Genomic DNA, 21,043 nt, shown 5'->3' with positions numbered 1-21,043 from the left:
GCCCACTGCTGGCTTGGCTTGCGAAGAGATAGCTGCCGATACCATATACTAGTTTGTCTGGTTAGTAGCTGTTTTTGGCGTTTGCAGGAATTTATATGCAGAACAGCGTTGCTGCTCCCCAAACATGTCGAGCAGTTATCCTTCCCGCATGACAACATTAAATAACTGCAGTTATTATGCTGTCCAACAAAAGTGTTGTATAGTAGAACTTTGTATAGTAGAACAGGACCGGAAAAAATGTCTGAATTAACTGAACATTGAATCAGTGAGGGTATCAAGGAAAAAAAAAATGCTTACTACAACAATCCACATTTAATAAATGAATCTGCAACACTTCTATTTCGCGCAAAATCATTGTAGAAGCTGCAATTATCGTCATCTTGCGACTTATTATTGTTAGCAGCGGCGAGGGCCTCGTGTCTTTCTTCGTATTGTGGCCTGTTTGGCCGTGGCACGGGACCTGCGTTTTCTTCTGAGTAGTAGTTATGCTTTTCACTACCATGCACACATTCCAGTTATTTTTTTGCCATTGAGCTGGTTGGCAACATATCGTCCGTGAATCACAATTTAGCCAGTAGGTAGCCTGTGGGGCTTTGTAGAATCGCTTTTCATCCTTAATAAATAGCTTATTACGCACACATTGCACTGAGTCAAAGTGAAGCTACTGTTTGCTGCAACCACTGCAAAGGAAACTGCAGCCTATATTAACACGCTCATGGATGGTGACTATGCAGTTCTGAAAGCATGCAGCCAACTCTGTGTTGTGTGGCGGTATGTGCAAGAATAAAGGCTTAGAGGCACAAGTGGGCACGGAGTGTTTGTTCCTGTTGTTCCCGTACAATTTTTGCTGATCACTATAGACTCCGCTACTTGGTTTCAGTTGTATGCTGGTGCCGTTTTTGCTCTTTTTCAGCGGTCCGAGAATTGTCTGAATTGACTGGTGTGCTCTCAGATAAATCCGAATTAACAAGCATTGCCAGTATTCATTTAAGTACCTCAAAACACCCCTTTTCCGAGGTTTTACGTGAGGCATGGTAAAGCAGCATAGAAACAACTCAACAACAGGAAAGAAATGTTAATCACAAGAATAGAAAATAACTATGAATAACAAATACAAAGAGGTAGTAAATGCAACACACATAAAGTAAAATAAACGTGCATATGTGTAATATTTGCTGCAACAATACCTTGTATATATGTTTAGCACAGAACAGCCTTGTATATATTTAGCGCTGTAAAATAAAAAAGAAAGCAAAAATTCACTTGATGTATACATATAAAGATTTCGATGTAGTGCATTACAACATGGAAAGAGTGAGCAAGGCATAACACTGTTTCATAATGTCCACCAGAATCGCTTTAAATTTATCAGCGTCGGTGTTGATTACAGCATCTATGGGTAACTTGTTCCAATTTTTTGCCGTTTGGATGAAAGATGAATTCATATGCACAGATATGTGGGCATGTGAAGGATGAACAGCTGTTTGGCGACTGATGCGAAGCAATAGCCGATGAGCAGGAGCTGTGACAGCGTGGTTAATTGACAAGTGATAAAATTTGTGAAAAGTGAAAAGCCTCGAAATTTGCAGTGGGATTCAAGACTGGGAAGGTTGTTCCCGGGATTTTAGTGGTGACGCTTGCTAAATAAAAGTTTCTGAATAAATGAATCTCCCAGTACAATTTTTGACTGATTCAAGCATGTTTGAAAGGTTGATCTGATGGGGTTCCCAAATTGTGCTGGCATATTTGAATAAATTCTGCTGGCATATTTGAATTTCGATGATACCAGTGTTTGTAAGCAAGTATTTTTACAGCGAACGGGATGTGATGCAAGTTACAACATAAATAAGCAAGGGCGCAGTTAACATCATTTGTGATGTTTATTATGTGAAATGACCAGGTAAGATGCGATAGGGAGACCACAAAATATTTTTACGAGTGTAAGGAAGATATTTGGAACCCGTAAATTGTGTAACATGTTGTGGAATACGAGGACTGATGGAAGGAAATGAGCAGTTTTCTTTGTGTGGAGCGACATCAACCACATGCCGCACCATTTTTCAACGTGATGCAGATCGTTTTGCAGTTTTGTAGAGTCAAGGTTGTTACTGTGTTACGAGATGCACGATTGTTAGCCCATTCAAACTGTTGATGATAAATGAGGAAGTTGTGCACCGTATTTAGGACAAGGGGGTTAAAGTTTAAATATGAGTTTCAGTAGACGGCATTCATGAGCAGCTTTGTCAAAAGCTTTCTCAAAATCTAAAAAGAGTGCGTCGACGGGTACGTTGTCTAGGCTAGGGCTGATATCGTTAATGAACAGGGCTAGTTGGATAAAGTATGAGCGACCTTATTGGAATCCATGTTGGTCGAGGTGGAAAAATTAGCAAACAGAAATTTCTTGACATGTGAATAAATTATGTGCTTCATTATTTTTGAAGGGACACTTGTAAAGGATATAGGGTGATAGTTTTTGTGATGATTTGGGGCCGTTTTTGTGTATAGGAATTATTTTGCCAACCTTGCAGTTATGAAATACAATTCCAGTTATGAGATCCCTCAATGAGTGCATATGCCTGCCGGGACCAGAGGATGCATTCGAATTATCAGATTTTCTGGATTAACGAGGTTTTACTGTACAAGAGGATTTTGTTGACCACAAAGCATAATTTTCCTGTATTTTATTTGCTGTGCAGTAAACTTTTTTTGTGTACCTCTGGTTACGGATAAAATAGCATTTTTGCAAAAACAAGAATATTCATATTTGAAAAATATTCATTTCGATTCGCCACTTGGTTTTCATTATTCAAATTCACATTGAAGTGGAAAATTTGATATTCGCACACCCCTTGTTTTCGACACTATGTGCCATTTTCGGTGGTGTGAATCCGCAACCACCACCAGTGCATTACTGAATAACCTGGCCAGGCTGCTAGCACGGTCGTATGGCGTCTGCCTTTCCTTACATTCACAAACGTCAAGCTGTGGAAGCCGGGGTTAGCAACCACGATCGACATAGCTACGGCGGAGGGCAATGGACAGCCAAAATGCAGCACATGTGAATGGCCAAGACAAATCACTGGACCACCACCAGTTTTCTTATAATGAACCAGCCTTGTGCATTTCAAGTTTAAATAAATCCACCAACAAAATGATAGGAACATAGAAAAATAGATTAACCAGATTGTGTCTTGAATGCAGCAGTTTGGCACAAGATTATTTGAAAACCAGGAAATTGTCCATCAGACGCAGCTGAGCTAATAATTCCTCAAGGGAGTGCTGCAGTCCGTCATGGTGCTTTCTTCTAAGAGCTTAGATATTGACCTCCCTCTCAAGGTGTGCATATTGTGTGACAGCACAACTAAGGCAGACTGCCAGATGGGCTTGTGCTTGGGTTGTTACTAAGTCGCATGTTTTTATTCTTTTTCGTAGATAGTGTAAGTGGAATGTAGGGCTGTGGTTTCGTTCACTGCATGTTGTTCTGTTGTCCAATTAGGTGGAGTGCAGGCCACGTCGATGCACCTGGGGCATCAAAGCCAGCGGCTGGTGCTGAATTGTCTGTGGACGTTGCGCAACCTTTCGGATGCTGCACTCAAGCAGGAGAGCCTAGAGCCTTTGCTGGCCAGTCTGGTCCAGCTGCTGGCAAGTGGTGACATCAACGTGGTGACTTGCGCTGCGGGCATCCTTTCCAACTTGACCTGCAACAACCACCGCAACAAAGTGACCTTGTGTCACGTAGGGGGCATTGAGGCCCTTGTACGCACAGTTATCCAGGCAGGAGACAGAGAGGAGATCACAGAGCCTGCTGTGAGTGCCCTTTTTGATATTCACAGCCTATGTTTGTGCAGTTAAATTGCAAGATGGCAGTTGACTACCATGTGGTCACCAGCATGCCATAAGGTATCAGTGAGGCAGTCCTCACTGTTGTCGCATATAAAGACATTTGTGTAGTTATTGCAAATTTTTAGAGGGAAAGCACTGAAAGCGCATGAGCAGGAGAATAAATTGCATGGTAATCAGTGTGATGCTTATGTATTTGTCAGCAGAAATCTGCCGCATTGCTGCATACTTGCCCTGTGCTAGTATTTAACTTGCTTCCTGCAACAATGTTATTGCCAGCAGGTAGTAAGTGCCCTGTCTGTATTGTTACCGCTGCAATCTAATTATATGGAGTAATTTCTTAGTAACTTTTAGCTTCTGTGAGCGCCATTATTTCGAGGTTTGTACACCTCCTTGAAGACCCTTGAACTTGAATAAAGGAATTCAAGGCCCTTAAAACTCCTTGAATTACCTTGAAAACTGGAGTTGTAGGTGACTTTTGAAAATTTAGTGTAACAAACTGGCATAGCGGCTATGCCAGGGACACTATCTATCGAGAAACCATCCTAGATCATTTTTTTTTTTAGTGTTGCTAAACAATTGCAATGTTGCGTGCCTACAGCCTCCAATGACAGGCTTGTTTAAATCGCCGTGGCCATCATTGAAATAGACAAAGCCTGGTCAAGCAACTCAGTCATGCCACCATTTGTTTTGCTAGCTGGTTCACACCGTGACCATCATGACTTCATTTTAGAGTCCTAGGCTCTAGAAATGCCTTGCGAAAGTAAGTCTGAGCACCTGGCTTTAACATGGCGAGAAGGAGGTCGACATTACAATGGGAAAGCAGCTTAGAAAGGAGACCTGAAGAGCTTGAAGCCTGGTTCAACTCTGCAGTTGCTTAGCTGCAAGAAATTGCAGCTTAAAGGAGGCAGATGTCACTACTTTTCAGTGTGTGTCTACGAATATGGTTTGTTCCCCCCTCCTCGAATTTTGGCCTTCAACATTCTTGCAATTCTTGAATTTTGAGTATGATGTTTTGTACGAACCTTGTATTTATGACATGCTCAATTTATGGGATTTCTTGTATGTGTTGGCTTGAGGTACCGTGTTACTCTAATTTAATGCGAGGCCCAATGACAGAAAGGCAGTACTTTTTTTTGCTAACTGAGATTGGTTTATTAATCTTCGTCATTGTTGGAGATCGAGTTGTCGGAAGTCCCCCGCAACAAGTCAGATAACCTTATGGTGCAACTCGTTACTCATCCCTTTCCAAACTACATTCCATTGAAAAAATGCACAAATGCTGCTTCATGTGCTAAAAAATTCGAGAAGAAAGAAATTGTAAGAGCACAAAAGAAACCTGAATGTGGTGCCATAGTTGTGAAGTTGCTGTCCCTCTGTGCTGTACCTGGGTTTGAGTTGAGGATTGCGGCATAAGTGTCATGGATGAAAATACAGTTAAACCCCGTCAATACGCTTTTAAAAAGGGACCGTGGAAAAAATTACCAGCCAGGAAAACATAACCGTAAAGAAGCACGCGCGTAAGTTGCCACAGCACGTCGGAAACAGCCCAAGTGGTTGCCAATGCAGTTATTAGATACCTCTGTGCTCGTACTGTGACCAGGAACTGCACATGTGCGCGTGTAGTATAATTAAGGAACACGTACAGTGTTTCATGGCAATGGCCCCTACCTGAGTAGTTTGTGTACGCTTCACTGCCTAACTCAGTTTTACTGTGCCAAAACTGGCTAAAGAGAACCAGCAGTTGTGAAATGCAAATAAGACCCTTGCAGGCCCCAAAGTAAATGTAGCCCTGTACTTGGCAGAATTGGCCAAGCTTGCATGGTTCCCGTTAGGTCTTAATCGATGCGCGCTTTTTCAGATGCTTCACCAACTGCTCTGTGCATGCTTTCTCCCAATTTTTGTGCAGCACCTTGCTTGTGCAACTTTATTCGTTTATTGCAAACTTCAGTCGCTTGTTGTAACGAATTGGTAGATTGTTGCAACATGTGAGGACCAATTTCTCACTGCACTGTTATATTTACATGGCAGCCACTTTCAAATACAATGTAAGATCAAATGGGAACATAATACAGTTAAACCTCGATATAACTAACTTCAGTATTACGAAATTCTCGATATAATGAAGTATGTAACTTTTTATAACCTCTTGTCCATTAAACACCATGTTGGCAATAACAGAGGAAACGATGGCAAAAAGTCCAACCTCGTAGCAGACATCTTTTTGCGGTCGTAGCAGCACTGCCAAGCAACTTCTCCTTCGCATTCCAAGTACCGCACACCGTAGTCAATGGTAGATCCCTCTCACATGCCAGTGCCGACTTCTTCATGCCACGTTTGATAGCACAAATTATGTCCAATTTTTCATCTGTGCTGAGCACTCGGTTTTTCTCTGAATTTTGGCATGACGCGAGTCATGCAATGATGGAAGCCAATTATAGCCAATTGTGCTATACAGCGCCGTGAAGGAAATCCTGCTACATGCTGCTCAATATTGTTGCATATGGCAGGTATTGTGCCAAGCCTGCGCCCACCCGTACCTGCTCCGAATTGGGAACACGTATTTTGCATGCGAGAGAAAGCGCCGCACATCAAGCCACCCTTCTTTGCGACTCACCCTCACATGCTTTCCATCATAGCTACAGCATAGAGACCTAACCATGTTTGCAAACGGTAGGCACTGTCGATGTATTCACTAGTATTCTAGGCCCTATACAGTGAAGCCTTGTTAAACCGTAGTTGGCCGGAGCTCGGAAAAAGTACATACTAAACGGTAGTACTGTTTAACCGAAATAGCATGGAGATCGCCCACTTACCTGTTGAAAACGAAGCTCAGAGAGAGTGTGATGAAAGGGGAAAAAAAACATGCAGTATTTATTCACTTCACGGGACAAAAGTGTTATTTTCGTTTGATGCCGCGGCGGCCTAGCACGACAGCGGCCTCAAACTTACTGAAGCTGTGTGCCAGCTTTTTAGCCAGCCCCCCTCTTCTTGGCAAACAGTCGTATGGCAGATTCCTCGTAGGCGTTACGTATTCTCCGTGCACGCGCGCAGTAGTGCTGCAGAAGTCCTGGGGGCGCGTTTTTATTGCGTGCCGGAGTTTGGAATACTTTTCGTTTGGAATAGAGTTACGTTATCGCGCCCCTGTTCTCGTCGCGACGATTGCATGAGGCTGACGTAACGCGCAGCTTAAGCCGCTGTCGGGCCTGAATCGCCCGTGCTGTCGCTTTTCCGTGTCGTCCGCATCACTGTCGCTAGTCGACACTTCGGCAACAACAGAGGCAACGATGGCGAAAAGTCTAACCTCGTAGCCGACATGTCTTCGCGGTCGCAGCAGCACTGCCAAGCAACTTCTTAGCATTCCAAATGCCACACACCGTAGTCAACAGCAGATCCTTGTCGCTTGCCAGCACCGACTTGGTGTCACGTTCGATAGCACGGACGATGTCTAATTTTTCTTCTATGCTGAGCACCCGGCGTCTTTTTTATCCGAGCTTCAGAATGACGCGAGTCCTCGCTTACACGACGCCACAACGCTCTCTGGCGCGGCGTCGAAATGATGTTGGTGTTGATGTGGCTTCACGCGCAAACCCACAGGGCGCTTGGAAGCCGTTGTTCCGATCTGAGGCTTGTTGTTTTGCCGAACCGCCCGATGGAGACGATGCACCACCGTGTTTGCGCGACGAAAAGTTGAAACGCTACGTTTTAACTGATGAGTACGCAATAAGCTGGTACGGTTTATGCGGATACAAAACACATTACCGTATTTACACGATTGTAAGTCGACTCTAATGTAAGTCGACCCCCCCATATCGCTTGACCGGAAAAAAAAAAAAAAGAGCATACCCGAGGGCGCATTCGATAGCGAAAATTTATTAGTAGCTGACATGGTCACTGGACTACTCGTCTTCACTAGTGCTGCCATCGTCATCGTTGCTGCGGCCCCACAGCGCGTCGTGGTCCAGCGAAATTTCAAATTTGGCAAACGACTGCACCAGGACATCTTGTAGAACAGCAGCCCACGCCAAATGCACCCAACCACACGCAGCCATCAGGGAGGCTCTTTTGACAGGCCCGGTTGGCATAATTTCGCAGTCTTCTGCCGCCAGCCACTCGTACTCACGGCGGAGCAGAACCTTAAAATTAAGGCGGAGGTCCGGGCTTATTTCATGTTGCCAAAGCAACATGAAACAATTTTCAGTTGCCGAAGCCACGATTTCATTGAGGCACGCGGTAGTGTGGAACTCCATAATAATTTTGACTACCTGGGCTTCTTTGATATGCACCCGATACATGTTCTTGCATTGTGCCCGGTAGGCCTATCTTGCTGACTACCACAATTAAAGGGACACTAAAGGTTAATATTAAGTCAACGTGGACTGTTGAAATACAATCCCAGAAGCCTCGAAACGCTTGCTTCGTGCGAAGAAGATAACTTATTTTAATAGAAAATGCGTTCTGAAGCGTCCGCGTACCTCTAGCACAGTTCAAATCACCCGCCCTCCGATCGAGGAGTATTGACGTCATGGTCTCATAGTGACGATGCGCCGTCGGTGAGTAAAACGCCTCCCGCAGACGGCGCTGCGGCTTTTCTGCACAAAACGCAAACATGCGGCCAGAAACAGAGCCAAGACAGAGCCGACAGTAGCGCGAGAGCGGAACTGTAGTGGCTAGCGGAAGGGAAAGCGCACGACGATAAGCTGGTTCTTCATTTTATGACGCCAACTTCGACACTCGTTGCAATGGACGACCCTGACAACGACACATTAGCTCGCGATGCTGGGCTCGAGTTCAGCGATTTAAGCACTGATGAACGGGACCTGCTGCTGAGGGCTCGCGCTGCCGGCGTCATTGCGTACTACTACGACGACAGCCTGCTTTGAAAGGCACTTCACGCGACTTCAGTAAGTCGGCGCTGAACTCGTAATCCTCTGGACGAAAGTGCAGCGAGCACACTACGTGATTTTTCGGCTCTTTGCCAGCGCACTGTGGCAGAGGTACGGCTCTTAACCACTTCGAACGGAGAGGTTCACTCGTTGGCACACAGTGATAAGTAACGTTGGATTCGCCGCTGCAGCTGCCCTTGGCCAAGTTCCGCGGACCGTTCGCGCATCCCACGACATCACATGGACATGGCATTCTCGCTGCTTATTCCGAATGCAAGTTTCGCGAGCCAGCAGGAACACCGCAGCACGACGCGATAAAGAAACAACTGAAACTCCAAAGCGCGCGCCGCGCGAAGTCGAGCGCGCAGAGTCGAGCGAAAACGAAACCTTTCGATCACCCATACTACTCAAGGGTAACGTCAAAATGTTATTTTTTTCTTAGAATCGAATAGAAGTAGACAAGTAGCATTTTCTTCAGTCTTATAATCTAATGAAATTATCTTTTTAATACGAGTAGTTGAGTACTAGTGACATAAATTATGATGAGGAGTGCTTTCGTCATAGGGCTAGTACCGGAATGTCGCTAGGGGGTCTCAAATCGTGTCATGCATTTACCTCAATTTCTCGGTTACTAAAGATCTGTTCGCGATTATATTGAAGCCTTAGACATTCTAGAGCATTGCTTTATCACTTTAACTTTACTTTCAGGTAACCTTTAGTGTCCCTTTAATGATGACCGACGGCACCTACGATCTGGCCGCAGCTCGTCATGTGCACTTATTTTTTACAACATGATTATAGTGGACTTAAATGAACTGGTTTTCTCGGTTTTGTCGTTTCAAATAGCAAATGAAACATAGTGCTTGCAAGCCACCCGAGCCGCCTCGCTGATCAGTGTTTGCTTTCCGTCTGTGAGACGAAATGCCATCGGATTGTTGCTGGCAATCATGCCAGTGGTTTAGGACTAGGCGCTGCTTTACGAAACACTCGCACATTTGATCTAATGTTGTTCTATTAAGTACTACTTCATTGTGAAATACAAACTATAGCATATTTCTATGTCGCCGTGAGCGGCGATAGAAACGATCGCCTGGGTTGGGTGATATGGGACTGGCGAGGTACCGGCCCTACGGCCATGCCAGTTGTCTAAAGGCCCGCGCAATCTTAGGGGTTGGCCGTAGCGGTTGGCCGTGGCTGTCCGATCACTTCAACTCTGTACCAACTGTATATCTTATTTCGTGCACAGAAATTTCTTAACAGGTATGGGTGCATTGATGACATACACACTGTAATTTACATAGCTGTGATCGTGCTGCCTGTGTACGGGAACGTGTGATAGGCTATCTGTACTGCAGGTGGCTCAGTTCCATGAGGTGAAAGTAAATTATTTATTAAGTTCTTTATTGAAATACAGAACTGTGAATTAGGATTAAGTTTGTGCTTATCTTTATCTTATATAACAATAACACGGAACAGCAAGTTGAAAAAAAGATACTTGCATCTTAGCATAACACACATTCAATGCAATGTTTCTGAAAGTACGTACTAACTTGTAGAAAGCTTCCTCTTTGCACCAGAGCAGTAAGTTAGTGCACCAAAGCATTCCTTCCTTGCTCAAACAGCAAAATTTTCTGCTCCGAAAGCACATATTTCTGCTCTAAACTGTGATTTTTCCTGCTCTGAAAGCTGCTCCAAAAAACCAAGTGCCACTTCCATCACTGGTCATAGCTTGCACAGTGCCACAACGCTCTCTGGCATGGTGCCGATATGATGTGGCTTCACTCTCCCAAGTGCCCTCTGCATTTACGCTTGGAGGCTGTTCTGATTTGACACTCGATCTGCCGGGCCGACCTATCGTTGCGATTGCGTGACGAAAAATGGAAGAGCTAATAAGCCGGTATGGTATATAGATACAAAACTCGTTATGTTCAATGGCTGCTGAGTCGGATACTACTTTTAAAACGAAACTACTTCTTAAGCAGGTATGGTTTAACGAGGTTTTACTGTCCGATCATCCTATTAAGGTTCTTCACCTGATTTCTGGACATCCCTTGATGCACAGGTTTAATTGGACACTTAAGGAAATTCAGTAATTTGTAGATATTTTATCAAAAATAATGCGGTAGGTAAAGGGTTAAAGGAGGAATAAAGAGATACCATATTTATTCGAATCTAAGCAAGCTGACCCCCATAATTTGAAAGGTCAGAATATATATATATAAAACGTTGAATATGAGCCGATAGAGATAAATAGTTAACATCTATGAAAGGCAGATAACCTGTATTACCAGTATCCGGTGCCAGCAGTGGAATTGTCTTGGCTCACTTGCTGTTGTTGGGGCTTCTTCATACAGCACACTTCCTTTTGTGCCATCAAGTTTGCTAGAAATGCAGGAAGTTAGACTACTGCTCTCCCACCAGCACAACTTTTTGTTTAATGCAGTAATGAGTGGCATCGCTCACTCAGTGCCATTACACTGATGTCTAACCATAAGCCATTGTTGAATAAAAGAAAAAGAATGAATGTGCCTGCGTGCCCACAAAACAATCAAAATGGCGTCCTTTTGCCTGTGCTTTGGTCGGCCACCCAGCACATTGTTATGGCTATAATGTCTTCTTGTGGTGGCACTGAGTGCCATTTTTCGTTTTAACTGCTCCTAACAATATCCTTGAAACTAAACTGACCCTGGAGTTTCCTAACCAATGTTCTTTAAATAACTATCGGCTTAGATTCAAATAAATACCGTATGTGAAGATGCAAACAGGTGATTTCTACAGCAGCGATTTGATGTGTCTGAAATTATGGGGATGAAATGTTAGCAATTGTCTGTAACATCTAACAGGCTGCTGCATTAATTTGTGAGCTAGCTGCAGTTAGATTGTAACTAAGCGGATTATATAACTTAAGTAATCCATAAGGATTAAGTAAGCTACACACACTATACATTACACTGTTTTGATTTGTTCAAAAAAATATTAAAAGATTAAAAAGATTTAGTAGGCATAAAGAAATGCTTGCTGACAGCACAGCATACAGAAGACTGAGATGTTCTGTCGCTGATATATTATTTGGGCTTGGCAGGAATTGACTGACAGTCCAAATGATTGGCAGTCCCGAAAAACAAAATGCAATTGCCAGGAAAGAAGCCTTCATCCCATGAGTGGCCAGAAAAGCTTGCGAGTGCATTGCTGCATACACATAATTTCATGCAACAAAGCCAGTATGTATTTCAGCTATGGTCATGCCATCACTGTAGCCAGACGAAGGTTTGGTCAGTGGTTGTGCTATATTTGCATTTCCTGGCAACTTCAAAGTGATGTCAACTGCTTTCCGCTAGCCGAATGACCGTGATGGAAGTGCCGCGCCAAATTGTAATTTATCGCAGGTATTTCACCAGGTCTGCGCTGACATGCACCTGCTTGGAATTGTGAATATTTTGCGCGCACAAGGCGGTGCCATGCAGCAAGCAAACATCCTTCGTGGCTCAAGCCGCACACGCTTTCGAAATTATACGGAACCCCCAGCGGCGACGACCACGGAAGTTCACGTGGAGGGTCCATATAATTGCTATCGCAATAATAATTACATTGTGTAATTATGGTGACACAATTGTGAGGGCACGGCTGCTGGACACTCCTTTCTCTCAATCGTTTAGTGGTATATCAATAAATGCGTGAGGTGCATTTTATGACAACTAGGTAGCCCTGACTCTTTATTGAAATGCAGAATTAACTGTAAATTAGGATTAAGCTTACTTATCTTCATCTTCTTATATAATAACCATAAAATGAAACAGCAAGTTGAAGAAAAAATACTTGCATCTTAGCATAACACATATTGAATGCAATGCTTCATAATATACTAACCTATACAGAGCTTCTTTTTTGCACGAGAGCAGCAAGTTACTTTCTTGCTCCAAACAGCATATGCTCCAAACTGTGATTTGTCCTGCTCCCAAAGCTGCTTCAAAAGACCAAGTGCCGCGCTAACCTCACTCGAAGGATCATGTTTTCATTGGCTCTTGTTTATGTGCATTGGCTGCTGTCATAAGTGCACCATGGAGTTAGCTTATCTGGCATAAAGCCAGTGTAAAGAGCTGATGGTGCTGAGTGAGCACCACTGGCATACTGTTAGTTTTATTTCATACAGGTAAACTTTGTGAATACTCAGTGTGAAGTGGATGTTTCTGCCATTGAGTGCGTTACTTTATTTTTGCAGGTGTGTGCGTTGCGGCACTTGACATGCAGGCACCCGGAGGCCGAGCTAGCGCAAAACTCTGTGCGGCTCAACTATGGCCTGCAAGTGATAGTCAAGCTTCTGCACCCTCCAAGCCGCTGGCCCCTGGTCAAGGCTGTCATTGGGTTGATCCGCAACTTGGCCCTGTGCCCGGCCAATCATGCACCGCTGCGCGAGCACGGGGCCATTCCCCGCCTTGTCCAGCTGTTGCACAAATCCTATCAGGACACTCAAAGGGTAAGCAAAAGCTTGTGTGACGGCCTTCCCATTGTAAAATTTGGGCATTAGAACACTGGCTTTGCAATCTCTAACAATGGTTGGATTGTGACAGTGCTCAGAGTGCTCCTATTGAAAGCTGAAACTGTATGGTTGCAGCTGAACTGTGCATTAAGCAAGAGTTTTGAATGATTATTCTGAAAGCAAATGTTGCCTTCCAGCTGATTGTTGCATTGCACTACAATAAACTAGAACAGTTCAGAATGTTTTATAGAAAATTCACTAGTGCAGTGACTAGTCTGAAAGGCATAGGATCTTGCCTTGATTGGGGGAAAGCCATCTTGGCAGTGAATGGTACAATGAAAGTTCGCATGTGGAATTCCTTGTGGTCCTGACCTGTGCATCAAGGGCTCATTCCACTGGGGCTGCCATCGAAGTAGGGCCGTGTTTGGAATCTCATGCTCTCATGTGATAGGGAAGGTCCTTGAATGCCACGAAGGACTTCGGTAGAATCAAAGCTTAATGCAGTAAAATGGCTCACTACTTCAATTGCCATTAATTAAGAAAGGAATTTGGGGTTTGCATTCTGCTTCCAGCAAATGCACACATTATTCACTAGCATCAAATGCTTGTTAATATTGGGCTACTTGGCTGCACATCGATAAATTTGGACAAGTCCTGGTGAACTCCATTATGCAAAGAAATACGATGCTACTATCTCATTAAAATGCAGTACGCATTTCACTTGGAATGGAATTGTGGGAAGTTAGCAGGAGCACTTTTTTGCATGTGTGTGCATTCTGTCCCCTTGTGTTTTGCGTTGTGCGTAATGCAGTGTTATCAGCATGCCTTTGTGACCATTGCAACCACTGATTCTCCTATGGTGGTGATTACAACAGCAGTCACAGCAAGTGATGGTTTTGTTTTGATTTGGTGAAAAGCATGTGATCAAAAACATAACAAAAGCAATTTGCAAATTAGTGAAATGTCCTTTGAATGCTACTTCCCTCAAGAATGTCACTATGTACAATTAAGTGTGATTAGACTGGATCACACTGGTGACGAGATAATCTGGGAGTGCACATGGTAATAAGGAGCACATATTAGTATCAGAATGTGTGTCTTTGCTGCTGCCACCACCACATTGTGAAGGAATTCTCAATATACCCTCACTGTTTCATAGATGTTTTATGCAAGTTCCTGCCTTTTCCATCTCCTTTATGCATGTTCTTGTGGCAAAGTACAAATGGTTATCTGCACAGATGAAGAAAGCTGTGGTTTTGTGCAGGTTTTCTGTAAATCAGAAAGAAGGGCAACAGTTTTTTCACAAGTTTGTTTTCCTTGATGGTTTGATAATTTGACATGCAAATAATTTAGGCTTTTTTTCTTTCTCTTTTATTTTTTCTAGTCTCGTGAAATCGGAATTAGGAAGATTTTATTGTACTCCATTCAGTCATTTGTTTACCCTTTGAAATTCTGGGGCTGTACAATTCATCACCATTACACAATCGCATGTTTTTGTGAATGGTTACTGTATGCCAGCCTACACAGAGCTCCTTTCCACTGAATGAGTGTACTCAAATGACTCTTTAGTTTGAGCAAATTGCCATTCTACCCGCCGTGGTTGCTCAGTGGCTATGGTGTTGGGCTGCCGAGCACGAGGCCGCGGGATCGAATCCCGGCCACGGCGGCCGCATTTCGATGGGGGCGAAATGCGAAAACACCCGTGTGCTTAGATTTAGGTGCACGTTAAAGAACCCCAGGTGGTCAAAATTTCCGGAGTCCTCCACTACGGCGTGCCTCATAATCAGAAAGTGGTTTTGGCACGTAAAACCCTAAATATTATTATTATTAAATTGCCATTCTACTAATGACATTATTACAGGGTACCAAGTTTCTTGACATTTTCTATGCAGCAACGTTCCAGTGTGGCTTCAAACGGCAGTCAGCAGGGGGCGTACTCAGATGGCGTGCGCATGGAAGAAATAGTAGAAGGCACGGTTGGGGCTCTACACATTCTAGCGCGAGAAACGCACAACCGAGCCATCATCCGCGGCCTCAACGTCATTCCAGTGTTTGTGCAGGTCAGTATTTTCCTTCTGTTGCAGTATGTTGTCTACTTTGGTAAGAAGCATAATTGTGGGGGTATGTTTTCAGCTCCTGTACAGCGACATCGAGAATATACAGCGTGTTGCCGCTGGAGTCCTGTGTGAGCTGGCAGCCGACAAAGAAGGTGCCGAGATGATTGAAGCAGACGGTGCTACCGCTCCACTCACGGATCTTCTGCATTCCAGAAATGAGGGAGTTGGTGAGCTTTTGTCTTTTCTTTATTTTTGTGGCCATCATGGCGCTACAAATGTGTGAAGTGCAGTTGAAGCAAAGCAGAGCCACTCTTCTTCAGCACAAGGTCTTTTAGCATGCCTGGTATTCACATGTTGAGCCGCATTATATTGACATTTTGTTATCATAAAATTTTTTCATTAAAGCCACTGTCGCTGAAACTGTGAGGATCATGCCTGTAAAATGTGCAGTACCAAAGCTACCTGATGGAAGCAGTGCTTAGCATGGCCTGCTCCTAATTGCATTGATGCAGGGCAGGAGTTCGAATCATAGTGGCAGTGCTGTTGGGCAGTTCTTCACCATGCGGCGACAGTGAAGCTGAAGATGAGGAAGTGGCCTGATGACGATGGCTTTCATTGGTGAAACAAAAACATGGGTGGATAAACATGGCAAAGCCAGTGAAAGGTTCTATGGCATGACACCAAAAGGGGAAAGGGAATGGAGGGCAGGTTGGTGTGAGTCTCCATTTTTAGGGGTGCATGGGTGCCAGTATGGCTGAGTGTATACGCAGCTTGTGTGCCTTGTTTTAGAGGTAATCTGCCACTTGTGGAAAGTTTGGGCAAGTTTAAATGGTGTGGCATCGTGCGCTGTCTTGCTGTCCATTCAGTGCTGGAGGTTTTGTAATCTCAAGTTTCTGAGACATGTTGAAGCAAGAGGCAGACAAAGTGTTCAGTCCCCGCTGCTGGCCGTTTTCACAATAGTATTGTACCACTGTGGGTCGCACTATCAGCCACGGGATAGGTGCGAGTGTCTCTGGCTTCGCATCGTACTGGTGATTTGAAGATATCGTCGACGCAGCATGAAACCGTATCTTTCGTCACGGACTCAAATTCAACAAAATGATTTGTTTTAATTGAAATTCGCCTTTCTGATTGCCTAATAATTTGGAAAATTTTGCAGCCCCTTCTGTAAAAGGAAAATCCATCGGCGATGGTACCTATTTTCAATAAAGAGCCAGATTTCAATATAATGAAACAAATTCGCGGCAGATGCACTTTGGTTGGTAAAAAATGCAAAAATGCATGTATAATGCACTGGGCGCACATTGAAGAGCCCCAGTAGGTTTAAATTAATCACTAGTCCTCCACTATGCCGTACCTCATAATAGCAACTGGCACTCGTCTCGTGGGCCCAAGACGTCGCCCCCACCTGGGAGCCACACTAGGCCTACCTGCCCTAACTTCCTACCCTGCAGTGGCAAATAAAGTTCTCTCTCTCTCTCACAATAGCATCATGGTTTTGGCACGTAATACCCCAGAATTTAATTTAATTAAAATGAGGCAAATTGCTAATTGTACGAACTGTTATATTGGGGAGTAACTGTACCAAATTTCCTTAAATTCATAGTCAGAGTAATTATATCCTTGCCGTTTATCACTGCACGAGCTTTTACGGTATAGGAAGAGTACGTAATAAATACGATGGCCAATAAATTATTTCACGTGTTCAAGTATGAGCCGTGGTCAGTTCAACATCAAAACTACTGATGAACATTAGTTAAAATTAGATGTTCACATTCTAATTTCTAAATTCTAAATGAATTTCTAATTCTAAAGCAATTCCAAATTATAATTTAGTGCACAATAAAGAACCTCAGGTGGGCAAAATTAACCGGACTCCCCCACTATAGTGTGCCTCATAATCAGATTGTGGTTTTGGTACTTAAGCTCCATAATTAAGAAAAAAATAGCATAGCTGTGCTGAGTCGTGTTGCATTCTCAATCACAAACATTCGTGCTGGGCAATCGTACAAAGCGGGATCATATCGGCAAGGTTCTGCTGTATAAACTTGATGAAGAGTGCCTTTATTTCCGTGCAAACCACAATTACATGCCACTTTGCTGACGTGAAATAGTTTGTGCATGCAAGATAGGTTGTCACAGTTAGTGTGACCTTGTTCATTTTCAATGTAAACCAGCACCCTTAGTATGGCTAGTCTTTATGTTATTTTTAAATACAGGGTGGTGAAGTTTGGAGTGTAGTGTAAAAAGTGTCACGCCAATAGATTCCACACCTAGGTGCTTATTAAATTTAGCATGTAGCTAGTGTAGCTTGTTTTCTTATTGGAGAAAAGAAAAAAACTTTGTTTTGTGTAGTCAGTGTGTGTTGTGTATGGCTATGGCTTCTGAGATTTGTGTATGGCCTATCACATATCTCAGATTTCATGCTATCTTGAATAACTGCTGTGTCATATTTTTTTACATGTGTTGCTGTGTGTGTTGCCTGTTCACTTGTACAAAACTAGTGAACGTAATGGGAGAATATTTTCTGGCTCTTATGAAGTATAGTACTACTTGGAAAGCTCAGAGGTGCCATCTGGTGCAAGGTGACCGTGCCAGCTTCGAATTTGTTCTGGTGGTGAGCATTTACTGTTTGTGTTGCAGCCACATATGCGGCTGCAGTCCTCTTCCGCATGTCAGAAGACAAGCCACAGGACTATAAGAAGCGGCTCTCGATGGAGCTGACCAATTCGCTGTTCCGCGAGGATGCCGGACCGTGGGGAGGCACTGTAAGTACAATGTACTGCAAGCAAAATTCACTTCTGATAGTTCGTGCAATGGATACTCTGTAATATTGGTCAAAGTGACATTGTTACTTTGCTCACAGCTACCAGTTGCAAAAAATGTGTGCAAATTGGTACTGCAGTCTACTAGGACCAATGCAAATAGCAACTCACTTAGAATGTAAAGAAGGAAATCTCCCTAGCGACAAGAAATTTTGTACGAGGATTACGAAAATGATTGTGAAGGTGGGCTGTATGATTTGCGATGGACCTCAGGCCACAGCACTTGCAAGCAATATTAGAGAACCTTGGCAAGTCTTTGCCATAGCAGCCAAGGTTTGCAATAGCTATGACTCACTTGTCATTAATCATGGTGACTCTGGGCTTGTAACAAGTTTAAAGCTTTAGGCGAGAGGCCAAAAGTTGTTGTTCGGTTGCTTCTTTCATACTTAGAGCAATATAACTGTAGCATTGACATGACAGGAAGGAGCAAGCAATGGGACATGGGAATGCTACTTGTGTCGTCCTGTGGTATTGGGTATCCTTTGGCACTAAATATGGACATAGCACCTGTGTGCTCTTTGAATTAAGGGGGGACGCGGGGATCAACTCTGGAAAAACGACCCAAAAATCACTTTTTAGAAAGTTGCAGATTTCGAATCTTTGACCCCTTTTCTATAAGTTTTCCAAGTATTTCCGCTGAAAACGACTGCTAAGTGCCATAAATAAATATATACATAAGGCAATACAGCGAAAATTTCGTGAAAATCGGTGGAAAAGTCGCGGTTTTCGATCGTCCCTAGCTCCGGAACGGCAGTACGCGGCGCGGCCATGCTGGTACCGTTGAAAAGCGCGCCTCTTCGCCTTTCGACTCCTCTCTTTCATTTCCTGACAGAGAGAAGAGCAAGCATAAAAAAGCAAAAAGTCTGAAGGTCGCGGAGCTGCTTGTCGCGGCCGCCGATTGGCTTGCTCCGTCACATGCGTTCTATGAGCCGCCCCATTGGCCGGGTCTGGAAGCGAGCTGCTGCGGCGTCTGCTTCTCCCGTTTCTTCGCGCGCTGGCTGCTGCCCCTTTGTTTACGTGTTGGATATTCGAGGTACGCCGCCGCTTCATCGCTTTATTCGGATTTTAGTTTTCTATTTCATTTTGTGGTTGCGAGCATGACTTGGCGGACGTGGACGACGAAATATGCGACCAAGCACCGCTTCGGCAGCCGCAAGCGCAAGCCGCCGAACATCCGAAGGATAAGTAGTCCTAGCAGAGTTGCGTCCGTGCGCAAGCTTAGACTGTCGACGCATTGCCGGGCAATTCGCAGGCTGTTGCAGCCTTGAGTTCCAGTGGTGATGATACCGAACTAATAACCGCCTTTTCCGATGCTTCCGGGCCTGCAACGCCCTGTAAATGCTCCGCGACGTACCCCGATTGTGCCACCGCCGTCACCGAGATGAACGACGAAAGTGCGGTCCAAGCGCGAGCGTCTGCGGCCGTGAAGACGAACCGTGCATCAGCAACGGTCGCACCATGCAGTCGCATCTTGAGTCACAATTCATCTTGTCGGAGGTGTTGAATATGACCGCCGCCACAGTCCGCGCGTCACTTGGTTCTGTGCCGGCAACCGAACGGAAGATAAGGTTTACGGCTGGAGGAGCATGCTCGGTGGCGACGGACTCAAGCGAGTCGAGCAGCTGAGAAAGATGCCTTGCGCAAGAAGAGGGCACAAAAAGCACATGAAAGCAAGCATAAAAGATCCAAGAAGCCACGAGATCAACCTGACACCTGTACCTACAAGGCCGGTAGTTTCTAGTCGAATAAACATGGCGCAAAACTTCAAACACCTTTTTCTCAAAACTTTTTTCTACCACTAAGGTCAACTTGCAAAGCCAATATCTCAGCCACCGTTATGAATATTTTTACACCGTTTGTTTTGTTACACTCATTGTGCACCACTGCACACAGTGACATGTTTTGTTTTCAAAATAGTTGCTTCAATAATTTGTTATCTTTTGTTTTCACAGTCGAGATTTTCATGCAACTGAAGTAGCTGCAAAAGAATGAAAATATAAAAAAATTCTGTTAGGCAAAAAAAATTACAGGAATGTCACTGCGTGGAGGATACATATAGGAGTGCTATCAATGTTTGTTTGAACTCCTAGCACCAATATACAGGTGTGCAGGCATTTTGCAAAAATGAAAGCAGAACAATTTTGTAAACAAAGAAGTACTTCAGATATTGCAGCCATATTTTCACCATATTTTCACAGTTTTGTTTATGTGATATTATTAACATCTGTGCAAAATTTAATCAAAATCGGATGGTAAATAAAAAAGTTAGCTTTGATCCCCATATCCCCCCTTAAAATCGGACTTTGCTTCATTGCAACATTTCATTATATATATGTATTGCACTCTATGGTGGCATGGTGGCTTTGGTGTTGTAGTAAGCCCAAGGGCACGGTATCGAATCCTGGCCACTGCACCTGCATTTCGACGTGGACGAAATGCAAAAACATCTGTGAACCATGCATTGGGATTGTATATGGGAGGCCTCCACTATGGTGTGCCTCATAATCATATCTTGGATTTGGCACATAAAACCCCAGAATTGAATTCAAATATATATGTCATGGCCCCAACCACTCCAACTAGAGAAATTATTTTTCTCTCTGCCATTGCCACACGTGACGTGCATTTCTGGTGTAGCCTCAAAAAGTATACTGTATTTACTTGTGTAAGGCAACCACCCCCTTTAAAGCACGAAAATTTTGAAGAAAAGATTCATCCAAGTATCGCACGTGCATACCTACCTGCATGCATAACCTCCAAGGTCACACTGGTGAGCCATCCTGATCTCAAAGGCCACAGTTGGAGCCTGTGTATGTCACTATTAGGTGGCAATGGTTACTGTCCTGCTGAGGATGTCATTGTCATTATCACCATATCCTGCCAGATCACGATCGCATCGCAGAAATCCAGAATGCTTCGATGACGATGGCTGTGCAGCGGTACATTGTTCAGAAGGCT

The 21,043-nt window shown here is 44.0% G+C and overlaps 1 protein-coding gene across 1 annotated transcript in view; it reads left to right on the top strand.

Moving 5' to 3' along the window:
* arm (armadillo) overlaps window positions 1–21,043 on the top strand; it is a 55,349-nt gene that overhangs the window by 17,531 nt on the left and 16,775 nt on the right. Inside the window, exons 9-13 of the mRNA XM_075677813.1 lie at window positions 3,497–3,807; window positions 12,946–13,200; window positions 15,096–15,263; window positions 15,337–15,487; window positions 17,904–18,028. Of these exons, the coding sequence (XP_075533928.1) occupies window positions 3,497–3,807; window positions 12,946–13,200; window positions 15,096–15,263; window positions 15,337–15,487; window positions 17,904–18,028 (1,010 nt within the window). The remainder of the gene's footprint in view (window positions 1–3,496; window positions 3,808–12,945; window positions 13,201–15,095; window positions 15,264–15,336; window positions 15,488–17,903; window positions 18,029–21,043) is intronic.

The sequence above is a fragment of the Dermacentor variabilis genome, chromosome 1, assembly GCF_050947875.1.
Source record: "Dermacentor variabilis isolate Ectoservices chromosome 1, ASM5094787v1, whole genome shotgun sequence".
In the NCBI taxonomy this organism is placed as follows: Eukaryota; Metazoa; Arthropoda; class Arachnida; order Ixodida; family Ixodidae; genus Dermacentor; species Dermacentor variabilis.
The sequence above is the reverse complement of the archived record's forward strand: the minus strand, read 5'-3'. Positions and strand labels throughout refer to the sequence as shown.